Source organism: Ceratotherium simum, chromosome 38 (genome assembly GCF_057802395.1).
Source record: "Ceratotherium simum simum isolate JZ-2026a chromosome 38, ASM5780239v1, whole genome shotgun sequence".
Lineage (NCBI taxonomy): Eukaryota > Metazoa > Chordata > Mammalia > Perissodactyla > Rhinocerotidae > Ceratotherium > Ceratotherium simum.
This window is the reverse complement of record NC_141937.1, coordinates 26,493,415-26,506,326: the sequence shown is the minus strand read 5'-3', so window position 1 is coordinate 26,506,326 and position 12,912 is coordinate 26,493,415. Positions and strand designations below refer to the sequence as shown.

The 12,912-nt window shown below is 40.5% G+C and overlaps 1 protein-coding gene across 2 annotated transcripts in view; it reads left to right on the top strand.

The window, feature by feature from the left end:
* The first annotated feature begins 6,981 nt into the window (after positions 1-6,981).
* PPIL4 (peptidylprolyl isomerase like 4) overlaps positions 6,982-12,912 on the top strand; it is a 34,609-nt gene continuing 28,678 nt past the window's right edge. The window contains exons 1-4 of one of the 2 annotated variants that reach the window (XM_004440943.3): positions 6,982-7,092; positions 11,755-11,822; positions 11,908-11,972; positions 12,757-12,874. In XM_004440943.3, the coding sequence (XP_004441000.1) occupies positions 7,023-7,092; positions 11,755-11,822; positions 11,908-11,972; positions 12,757-12,874 (321 nt within the window). In that variant the 5' untranslated portion in view covers positions 6,982-7,022. Of the gene's footprint in view, positions 7,093-7,399; positions 7,617-11,754; positions 11,823-11,907; positions 11,973-12,756; positions 12,875-12,912 lie in introns of those variants that run through there. The other variant, XM_087425223.1, reaches the window with a different exon arrangement.

Here is a 12,912-nt window from a genome sequence, read left to right as displayed (position 1 = left end):
GACTATGAAATCATTCAGTTAACTTCTTGCCTGCTGTGAGACTCCCAACAACGTTATTCGCTTGCACTTAGTTTCTGCAATGAAGTCCCACCCATTCTGGGTTCCATCTGCAACCACTCGCCTTTTTCATTCTATTTCAGACTGCTGGGACTAAAGACGCATCCACACGACATAGGTGGATCCGTATAATTTGAATTAATAATATATGTTTAACGTTCCAAAGTACATTTATATGAAAAAGTAGTTGGGGAAGGTGAGGCATTTCCCAGTAAAGCCCCCCATAGTCTGACCATCTGTTATTCTTTCACTTGTCTGTCTCCTCAGCTAGCTGTGAGCTCCAGAGAGGGCAGTGACCAAACATTAAAGTTTGAAGCCTGCTAGAGTAGGGGGTTGTTGGATAAATAATGGCTCAGTAATTGATCTTGTTTGATAATCAACAATTTTACTATTCCGTATGACATGGTTCTCTTTAGGCCACTCTTTTACTATATGCAAGCATGAACACCATAGATATTCCTATTAAAATGATCCATCATTTGAAGCAAACACTGTATCTACCACAACTCTGATCAGTTATAACAAAGCTTTAAACAAACCTCAGTGCAGGGTTCCACTCACTTGTCATCTGTTGGAAGACTTAGCTTGATATACTCAGTCTTCACATTAATCTGTAAAACAAAAAACAGAATTATATTGGCAAATAAATCCCTCAATGTTAGTACAGCGTGAACTTGGATTTTCTTTTGAGTCCACTCACATCAGCTTGATTTCTTTAATCATGAAACCTATCCAGAAGAGTTCTGTTTGCCTATAGAAAGCCAGTGTGTTTCTGTGTACATTAGATGCTTTATGTTCCTTGAAGATAATCTTTCATATAGCAGAAGATATTCTAAAAAATTTTAATACCGTAGAAAACAAAGTATATAATATGCATGAAAAATACATCTTTATTCTCACACCAAATAGTATTCTTTGACTCCAAACTTTGATATATTTCCTTTTTAGCAACTGATTTCGTTATTATTTTCATCATTCTCACGATCAAAACTTGAACTCCTCTTTTTCTATAATTCAAAAGCAGGCTTGACACCAAAGGGAAATCTGGGGTGTAATCTGGATCTGTTTGCAGTTTCTGGGAGAGTGAGTCACTGCACTTCTATTGTAAAACAGTCTACTCCATTATTTTCCGGAGTTACTCAATTATATATTTTTGAACTTCCTTGAAGACACCCAGGAAATGGTAAAAGGGAGAGCAAGAAGGAAAGATAACCGTTTTACATCTCCAAAGTTACTCACAAATTTTATCTTATTTTTCTTCTATTTTAAAACTGCTTTTCCTGCATGCTTCTTGTTTGTGTATTTAGAAATGAATTTCATTGTACTTGTGATAATAAGTGATGCTTCTGGTATGAAGAACAACTAACTCATAGAAATATCATCATTGTAGCAGCCAGCATTTATTGTGTTAAATGCTTGATATATATTATTTAAACCTCACAACAACCTAATGACGTGATTACAATTTATGAACCCATTTTTTATATACAAGATAGAGATTTATAGAGATTAAACTTTTTGCCCTGAGTTACAGGACAGTAAGTGATGGAGCCATGGTTTTTAACTCTGGCATTCTAAATTAACACATTCTATTGGTTCATAGTAAAAGTTTAAAAAAGTAAAAGTCATAATTTCATTTCATTTGTTTTTATATGTTTTTAGAGATTACTACAAAACATTCCATTCATTGACTTTCTAAAAACATGAGCTGGATTGAGAGAAATGGAGAAACAGGAAAGTGGGAGATCTTTGCCTCCTTCTCCACCACAACTGGAGGCAGAGTGGCCCCGGGACCAAAGGGCAATCCCTGCTTCCCCCTCTCCCAGTGAATTGGTTCCAGCAACCTGAAAGTGTGCAGAGACATCTGTACCCAAGGATGTTAAAAAGCGCACTGTAAATTAGTGTTTGGTTGGTACCCTCATAAAAATTCTGAAAATAAAAGATTAAAGTAAGCATCCTAGGCATAAGAGATATTATTGGATTTCAAAACAATAGAGCATCTGTGACAAATATTGCAAGAAGCATTAAATGGTGGAGGTAGAAGTCACTTTGAGAGTCATTTAGGGATGATTTCATATTCGGTAATGCAGATAAGCAGGTAATATTTTGTGGTAAGGTCCCATTTTCATTTGTCTTCTTTGACCTTTCAAGACTTGTTAGAATGGAAGAGGCCTCCACGTGGAAGTGTTACTGTACAAAATTGGAGTTCTCTTGACCAATGTGCATAAACAAGCCAATTTATTATGGTATCAGCCTTTGGGAAAAGAGATCAGTTTTATTCTGCAAGATGGTCCTGCAGGGAGACAGGGGGCATGTGCCCTCAGATCTGTCTCCCCGATTCAGAATTTGGGGCAAAATTTAAGAGGTTAGGGACAACAGGCTGACATGCAGAAACGCTGGCAAGACAGATTTTGATTGGTGGGCTTCAAGCATTTATGGTAAGGTTCTAAGCATTTATGATGAGGTTCTAAACATTTATGGTAAGGTTTTAAACATTTATGGTAAAGTGGGGAAAGAATTTTAATGCTGGATCTTCCTGAATGATGGACCCCTCACTTCTGATAAGAGTCCGACTTTTAAGTTCCCATCATGTCCTGGTCCTTTGGTTCCATGTGCAGGAGAGTCTTTGTTTCCAAGGTCATTTCAGGTCAAGATTTCTTCTTGTGCGCATGCTCTGGCTACGTGACTTTGCAAATTTTCTGAAAGACAATTTCTTAATTACTCTGTTGTTAAGATGGGGTCAGTTGAACTGGTCCTGGAGGGCCCACAGTTACAATGTTGATATTTGGAAAGCAATAAAAATTTACTAATCTTGTTCTCCAGACTAAATCTACTTTAGTATTTACATTTGATATACTTGTGAAGGATATATCTCATTTCTTTTCACCTACATAACCACTATACAAACCACTTAAATATTTACAGCATTAGAAACTTAAAGTGTAATAATATACTGACAAGCATAAACTATATAATCATTATAAATATTTTTCCTGTGAAGGTAGAATATTTTTTATTTAGTTATATATCAGTATACACACACACACACACGTACAGTCATGTGTCGCTTAATGGTGGGGATATGTTCTGAGAAGTGTATCATTAGATTTTGTCATTGTGTGAACATCACAGAGTGCACTTACACAAACCTAGAGGGTAGAGCCTACTACACACCTAGGCTGTATGGTACTAATCTTATGGGACCACTGTCGTATACGCCATCTGTTGTTGACTGAAGTGTCATTAAGCAGCCCATGACTGTATTCAGTATAACATAATTTAAAGACACAGAAGACTACACACTGATTAATGAATAAGGTATTCTATCTTGAACTTAAGATATCCACACCTAGGCCTCGATTCTTCAAAACAACCTGGCAATATCATATGTAGTCATTAGTGAATCACTTCATATGTGAAATCATTCTTCATATTTACTATGTCAATTTCTAATTCTTTTTGAATAGTCCAAATTCATCTTTAAAAATTGTTTGATTTTGGGGCTAGTCCAGTGGCATAGCAGTTCAGTTTGTGAGTTCCGCTTTGGTGGCCCGGGGTTTGCAGGCTCAGATCCCGAGCGCGGACCTACGCACCGCTTGTCAAGCCATGCTGTGGCAGCATCTCATAAAGTAGAGGAGGATGGGCACGGATGTTAGCCCAGGGCCAATCTTCCTCAGCAAAAAGAGAACGATTGGCAACGGATGTTAGCTCAGGGCTAATCTTCCTCTCACACACACATACAAAATTGTTTGACTTTTCCATATCCTTTCTGTTTTCCTTGGATCTGTAATATTTCTTTTAAGCATACACAGAATTTTACCAAATATTGCCCTGTAATGCTATCTCTAGTCTTAATATTAAGATCATATTGGGAAAAGATTAGATGAGTTATATACACAGTATCAAGCATTTAGGTTGAATTACTGTTTCAGTTTTCAAAGATTTTTGAAAAAGTAATTTCTTTAGATTCTGCGAAATTACTGTTGGAAGATAATTCTCTATAAATCGCTAGTGTCTCTGTACATCTTGTGAGAAAGGTACTGACTGCTTTTTGTTCCAGGCTGTCTTTTCAAGGAGATTTTATACACACACACACATAAAACAAGAAATAGTTGTCTCTCTCCAGAGCAAAGGGCAGGCATGTTTATGCTCAATATAAGAGTCAAGTTCCCTAAGTTCGGGATTTGTCCTGTAATGTAACAACACGTAACCATACAAATAACTAAAGGAAGAGGGTTCCAATCAAAGGGACAGCGAGAGCAAGGGCCCTGAGGCAGAAGTAAGGCAGTAGTGTTCAAAGAATAGCAAAGTCTAGTGCGCCTTCAGGGGAACAAGAGAGAAGACAGGAAGATAGGGTGGCAGAGTATCACGTAAGACTTTGCAGACCATTATAAAAACTTAGGCTTTTAGGTATGAAGTTATTGGAGGTTACAACTATGAGTAAAATGGCATAAAAGAGAGTGATCAGCTTGGCCAGGAGAGTTTGAGGAATAAACTTTGCATGGAAACCTTCAACAGAGGCCAAAAGTTGTTTTGCAAGTCTTCTAAGTTAAAGAATATTGATAAAACCAGTAGAGATTTGGGGCTGAAGCCTATGTTTTCTAGCCTGTCACACTAAGGACCCACCATCTGCTGCTGTAACAGGTATAGTCTCTGCCCTAGACATGATTATCCAGGAAAGAATTCCCTGTGAACTATCTTTCTGGGTAGCGAATTGTACATTTAAGGCCTAAAGGTTGTTATTCAGGGCGACGAGATGACACTGATTAGGAAACCCCGAGTAGTTGTCCCAACAAGAACTCGGGGGGGAAGGTGGCACCACAGTAGCCCCCCGGCTATGATGGAGGTGGCTTGAGGAGCATATAAAAGGAAGGGCTGTGCAGAAGCTTTTTGGTTTGATGTAGTCCATGGAATACATGGCAAAGGAAAACATCAACGAAACGAAAAGACAACCCACCAACTGGGAGAAAAATATTTGCAAATCATATATGCAATAAGGGGTTAATATCCAAAATATATAAAGAAATCATACAACTCATCAACAAAAAAAGAACCATCCTATCAAAAAATGGGCAGAGGATATGAACAGGCATTTTTCCAAAGAAGGTATACAGATGGCCAACAGGCACATGAAAAGATGTTCAACATCATTAATTATTAGGGAAATGCAAATCAAAATCACAATGAGATATCACTTCATACCCGTCAGAATGGCTATTATTATTATTAGTTTTTTTTGGCTGAGGAAGATTTGCCCTGAGCTAATATCTGTTGTCAATCTTCCTCTTTTTGCGTGTGAGCCACCACAACAGCATGGTCACTGACAGAGGAGTGGTGTAGGTCCGGGTCCAGGAACCAAACCCAGGCTGCAAACGTGGAGCATGCGAAACAACCACTAGGCCACGAGGGCTGGCCCAGAATGGCTATTATTAAAAAGACAAGAAATAACAAGTGTTGGAGAGGATGTGAAGGAAAGGGAACCCTCATACACTACTGGTAGCAATATAAATTGGTGCAGCCACAATGGAAAACAGTATGGAGATTTCCCAAAAAATTAAAAATAGAAATACCATAGGATCCAGCTATTCCACTTCTGGATATTTACCCAAAGAACATGAAAACACTAATTCAAAAAGATACACGCACCCCTGTGTTCATCGCAGCATTATTCATCATAGCCAAGACTTGGAAGCAACCTAAATGCCCATCAACCGATGAATGGATAAAGAAGATGTATATGTATATACAACAGAATACTACTCAGCCATAAACAAGATGAAATTTTGCCATTTGCGACAACATGGATGGACCTCGAGGGTACTATGCTAAGTGAAATAAGTTAGAGGAAGAAAGATAATTGCCCTATGACTTCACTCATATGTGGAAGATAAACACATAATATAGGGTGAACCTATTGGTGTCCATCTTGCCCCTGTCCAGAGGGGAAGGGGGGCAAGGGGTAAAGCGGCACATGTCTATGGCGAGGGATGGCAACTAGACTATTGATGGTGAACAGGAAGCAGTCTATACAGAAGTCGAAATACAATGATGTACACCTGAAATTTATATAATGTTATAAACCAATGCGACCTCAATAAATTTTTGTCTTTGCTTGGGTATATATATATTTTTTACTTTTTTTTTAAAGTGATGTCATAATAGTTTATAACATTGCGAGATTCCAGTTGTACATTATTGTTTGTCAGTCACCATATAAATGGGCCCCTTCACCCCTTGTGCCCACCCCCAACCCCCTTCCCCCTGGTAACCACCAGACTGTTCTCTCTGTCCCTGTGTTAGTTATCTTCCACATACAGTGAAATAACGTGGTGTATGTCTTTCTCTGTCTGGCTTATTTCACTTAACATAATACCCTCCACGTCCATCCACGTTGTTGCAAATGGGACGATTTTGTCTTTTTTTATGGCTGAGTACTACTCCATTGTATATATACCACATCTTTATCCATTCATCAGTAGAGGGACCCTTGGGTTGCTTCCCTCTGGACTATAGTGAATAATGCTGCAATGAACATAGGGGTGCATAGGCCTCTTTGTATTGTTGATTTCAGGTTCTTTGGATAAATACCCAGCAGTGGGATAGCTGGATCATAAGATATTTCTTCAATAAAATAAATTTAATAAAAAAATGATAAAAATTTAAAAAGGGCCACTCCGTTCCCGAGATGGACACAAAAGGGGCACACAACCCTTTACACAGGCCCTTCTGAGAGCCAGGCTTCCGCGGCAGTCGCCAAAGGCAGAGCAGGATTTTCAAAAGGGCCCCGCAGAGGGCCGCAGGACAGCACGGCACACAGCGGCGCCAACAAGGCCGCCGGGCGCAGCCCGGAAGGGACGGCGTCGCCGAGGGATGACGTAAGGCGTCGCGCCGAGCGTGACGCGTGGTGCGCACGCCAACGTGCCGCGCCTGTCAGCCCGGGCCTGTTGCGGAGGCGGAGTGGCGCCATGGCGGTCCTGTTGGAGACCACTCTGGGCGACGTCGTCATCGACCTGTACACGGAGGAGCGGCCCCGCGGTGAGGCCCGGCCCGCTCGCCCTCGCCGGGGCGCCGTCTCCTTCCCCCGCTCTCCCCTCGCGGCCCGGGCCGGCGCCCGCGACCGGCCGTGTTACCAGCGGGCCTGGGTTAGACGAGTTTGTGGGGCGCAGCCCGCTCCCGTACCTGATGCCGGCCGGTCGGCGGCGGGTGCTTGGGGTCGTTACATGCCTCCCTCTGCGTGTGTGTGAGATGCATGTACAGGTCCCATAGCGGCTGTGGCTGTGTTGCACTGGGCTCGTGAGAGGAACACAACCAGTATTCTTTGGTGTGCAATCAGCAGGACTCGATGAGTGCAGGGAGGGTGGGCGCCCCGCCTGGATGCAGCAGGGGCTGTCCGGAGGTGTGCACGGCGCCTCAGCGAGCGCTCGCTGATCGCGCTCTATGCAAGCAAGACTCTGTGCCAAGCCCGGACGGGCGTCTGGCCCTGGAGGGTCTGATTTTCCATTGGGAGACATTGACGCGGGTACCCACTTCACTTTGGAAGTGTTGTGCTAGCAGAATGTGTAAGTTGCTATGGAAACCGGAGGAGGGAGTAATTCTTCCTGGTTGGGGGCGGGGAGAAGCGAAGCCAGCAAGGAATGTAGAACACTTGAACTAGCTGTTTCAGAGATGAGTGGGAATTCATAACAGTTTTGATAACAGTTTGCTTAGAATTTATCTGGAAACAGCAAGTCGTTCGGCGTGGCTTGGAGGAATGGGAGTGACTTGGGATGGCAGATTGCGAGTCTGGTCGTATAGGTTATATAGGTTAGGTCAGATCGCGAATAGTCTTGTGTGCGCTACTAATGACTAGGGTCTTTGAAGGTTTGAAAGCAGATTGAGGCATGGCAGACTTGTTGTTTTAGGAAGATAACAGGCAGCAGTGTGGAGAATGTATCAGAGTAGGGAGAAACTGGAGGCCAGGAGAGATTAGTTATGATCACGGTCTTGCCCACAAGGAGTGCAGAGTCTGTCAAAAAGGAGGAAACAAATACAGTGCCATACAGTGAGTGCCTCCTGCCAGAGTACACCTGCTTCCACACTCAGCTGTCCCCCCAAATGCTACCTACTCCCCTGTACATCCATGCCTTTCTCATACTGTTGCCTCTACCCCCCATTTCTCTCCACTGTTGTCCTTCTGCAAACTTCCTGCTTAACTATTGAGATCTCAGAACAAGCACGGTCTCCTCTGTGAAGCTCTCCTGTTGTCCGTAAGCAGAGTTAGATCTGTTTCTTCTGCTCTGTTTCTTGTCTGTTTATAAATCATGGATACATATTTTGTTATTGTCTTGGAATTATTTTCAAGTCTTGTTTCCTCTTGAGAATGTAACCTCCAACAGAGCAGGAACTGTGCCTTAGTTATCTCTGTGTCTTGAGCGCCTAGTTCAATGTCTGACAGTTAGGACTTTTGGTGCAAATGATAGAAACTCAACTCAAACTTGAGCGCCTAGTTCAATGTCTGACAATTAGTTAGGACTTTTGGTGCAAATGATAGAAACTCAACTCAAACTGGCTCAAACCAAGAAAATAACTGATTGCCTCATGTTACTGGGGTAAGCCTGGCTTTAAGGATGGCAGCATCTAGAGGTTCAAAGGATGTTATAGGGTATTGTATTTTGCATCTCTTGGCTTTGACACTGTCTCCACAAGGGAGCAGCACCTGGCAAATGAGTGTGCCTCTGTCCCCAGGGTTGTGAGGAGCTAAAGGGGAGGTACGGTTATCTCGTGTAAGTAACACAGGCAGACTGCGCAAGCAGTGTTTCTGCAGAGAGCTTGGAACACCAAAAACAAGTCCACCTTCTTTGTGTATATTTGTAAGCATGTGATTGGATATCTACTTATATGTATAACTACTTATCAATATATAGTAAACATATCCAGACTTATTTTCCTTCCTTCTTCCCTCTCTCCCTTGTTTTTCTTTCCTTTTTTTTTACTTTTTATTATAGAAAACTTAAAATATATACAGAAGTAGAAAGAATCATGTAAATGAATCCTCATGTGCTAATAACTAGCTTCATTTAACAGAAGTCAACACGTAACCAATATTGTTTCATTTATATCCCATCCACGTGGGTTTATTTAATCTGTAATTACTTCAGTTTGTATCTCTAAAAGATACTTAAAAAACCCCACAAATCATTTATCTTTTCTTATTGTCTCATAAACATTTTAAAAATATTTGGTAATTTAAATTAGGATCCAAACGAGGGCCATATATTATATTGCTGATATATCTGTTAAATATACTTTAATCTATAGATTCTCCCCCTCCCCTTTTTTTGATTAAGACTTAATTTTTTTAGAGCAGTTTAAGGTTCAGAGCAAAACTGAGGGAAATGTACGGATATTTCCCCTATACTCCCTACGCCAACATATGCACAGCCTCTCCCCATTGTCAATATCCCTCATCAGAGTGGTACATTTGTATGGTGTAACACTGTACATGTTGTGCATTTGTTACTGCAGTGACATTTGATGAATCTACATTGATACATCATAATCACCACATTAGGGTACATTCTTGGTGTTGTACGTTCTGTGGGTGTCAACAAATGTATAATGACATGTATCCCCCATTGCAGTATCATGCAGAGTAGTTTTACTGCCCTAAAAATCCTCTGTGCTCTGCCTGTTCATTCCCCCCACCCCTTAATTCCTGGTAATCACTGATCTTTTAGTGTCTCCATAGTTTTGCCTTTTCCAGAATGTTATATAGTTGGAATCATACAGTATGTAGCCTTTTCAGGTTGGCTTCTTTCACTTAGTAATATGCATTTAAGTTTCCTCCATGTCTTTTCATGTCTTGCTAGCTCATTTCTTTTTATCACTGAATAATATTCCATTGTCTGGATGTACCACAGTTTGTTTATCTATTCACCTGCTGAAGGTCATCTTGGTTGCTTCCAGATTTTGGCAATTGTGAATAAAGCTGCTGTAAAGATCCATGTGCAAGTTTTTGTGTGGACATAAGTTTTCAGCTCCTTTGGGTAAATACCAAGAAGCGTGATTGTTAGATTGTATGGTAAGAGTGTGTTTATTTTTTTAAGAAACTGCCAAGATCCATATATTATATTGGTTGGTAGATCTCTTAAATATATTTTCATCTATAGGTTCTCCCTTCTCCCCCCCTTTTTTTTTCCTTGAAAATTTCTTGAGAAAGAATATGGGTCATTTGTAGAATTCTCCTCATTTTGGATTTGACATGTTATCCGTGTTGTATCTTAATATATTCTTCTATCTCTTCTATTTCTCATAAATTGCTACTTAGATCTAGAGCCTTGCTCAGGTTCAGGTTAATGTTTTTGACAAGAATAGCTCATGAGGTTGTGTCTGTACTTTCAACTGCATCACATTCAGGAGACACGTGGTGACTGGGTGGATCTTTTTTGATGTTAAGTTTGGTCCGTGGGTTCAGGCTTGTCTACCTGATTTATCTGTTATAGTGTTCGCATTAGCTTTTCACCTAAAGATTTTGGCGGCCATTGATGATCACTGCTTAGATCTGTTATTTTTGTTTTCTAGTTAAAGGACTACGCCTATATGTTTAACTTTAAGCCCACAAATATATTTTTCTAGAAAGATGATTGAAAGTCTGGTATTCAAGACCCTCCAATAGCTTGGCGCCATCTTCTCTCTCCAGGCTTTTAATCCTCTGTTCCTCTGTAATACTGAGTACTGCAGAACTTAGACTGATCTTGTGGACCTTCCCAAAAACATTTAAATTCCCACTTCCAAGCTTTTACATAATGTCCTCTGAGCTTGAAATGTTCACTCTCTGTTCTCTGCCAATCCAGTTCTTTTAATGCTTACTTTAAGCCTCTGCAGGGTCTTTTGATTTCCCCAGCTGGAAACAATCTCTTTTTTGAACTCTTGAAGCATTTTTTAAACCACTTTTTACCATTTTACTATTTAAGTGGCACAAATGATATTATCAGATATGCCCAGTACTGTAACTATTTGTCTTCAGGTGTAAGGACCCTAGTTTGGTGTAGGCTCCTTGAGGGGCAGGGGCAGCCCCATATTTCTTTCTGTCTGTCTGGTTTCTAGTTTAGTGCCTGAGAACTGGTTAGCATGTGTCTCCACAACTAGATTATGAACTTATTGAGGGCAGGGACTATGGTTTAATGGCATTTGTGACAGCATTGCCAAGTACCTAGAAGATAGTCAATGTTTATTGGATAAGTGAGTGACTTTATGTGGCAAAGCTGATACATGATGAGTTTATCGATTTTTCTGAAGGGCTATGTAATCATTTAAAAAAAAATTGGTCCCAGACATTTGGTTTTCCCTAATTACTATAATCTGTACTCATTTTCAGATACTCTGCTAGATCCTTTTCCATTATGGTATCCTCTTTTCCTTTTTTCTCTTACAAAATAATCCATCAGTAAATGATTGTTTATCCCAGATAAGTGTCAGTTTCCTGCATTAGCTCAGAGGCCCAAGAAATCCTAAGAAAAGAGAATAAAAAGATAATTTAAAGTATATTGCCTTTTTTTAGGCTTACTGCCTTTCTTTGGTCTATGGCTTTGGACATTTGACCATTTTAGGGAGTTTTTGTATGCTAATTTAGAAATTAAATTATACTAACTGTGCTTTTACTGGCTTAAAAATGTATTGTGAACTACTGTGATAAATTTAGCATTTACCTTCTTTCAGCTTGCCTGAATTTCCTGAAGTTGTGCAAAATAAAATATTACAATTATTGCCTTATTCACAATGTACAGGTGAGTTGGTGGATGTTAGTCATGTTCTTCGTTATTGGAACCATTTAGCAAACTCTGAATTAACAAAGTATGCTATATATTATAGAGGGATTTTATCATACAAACTGGTGATCCTACAGGGACTGGCCGTGGAGGAGAGTCTGTTTTTGGGTAAGTTCTTTTATTTTTAAATGAGTAAGAATAGAATTGCCTCTTTTTTTGTGTGTGAGGAAGATCAGCCCTGAGCTAACATCCATGCCAATCCTCCTCTTTTTTTGCTGAGGAAGACTGGCCCTGGGCTAACATCCATGCCCATCTTCCTCCACTTTATATGGGATGCCGCCACAGCATGGCCTGACAAGTGGTGCATTGGTGCGCGCCCAGGAACTGAACCCCGCGCTGCCAGCAGCGGAGCGCACGCACTTAACCGCTACGCCACAGGGCCGACCCCTAGAATTGCCTCTTAACGACGTTAACTAGCATATTTCTTTCTTTTTTTTTTTTTTTAAAGATTTTATTTATTTATTTTTTCCCCCCAAAGCCCCAGTAGATAGTTGTATGTCATAGCTGCACATCCTTCTAGTTGCTGTATGTGGGACTCGGCCTCAGGATGGACGGAGAAGTGGTACCTCAGTGCATGCCCGGGATCCGAACCCGGGCCACCAGCATTGGAGCGCATGCACTTAACCACCAAGCCACGGGGCCGGCCTAACTAGCATGTTTCAATCTGCATTTTAAAATATGTTTCAAATATAGATTTTTCCAAGTTTCTTAAATGTCTGTAGCAAAAAAGAGAAATATTTTGAATCACACTGGCATTTCTATAAGAAATGGTAACCCCAAATGTTACTAGAACTTCTCTATTTCGTGTTGAGGGTACTTATATTTTACTAGAACTTCTCTATTTCGTGTTGAGGGTACTTATATTTTATAATCTTATTATATGTATTTTCAGTCAGCTGTATGGTGATCAAGCAAGCTTTTTCGAGGCGGAAAAAGTGCCAAGAATTAAGCACAAGAAGAAAGGCACTGTGTCTATGGTGAACAATGGCAGTGATCAGCATGGATCTCAGGTTAGGAAGAGCATGAGAAGATATTTTGCTTTAAAATG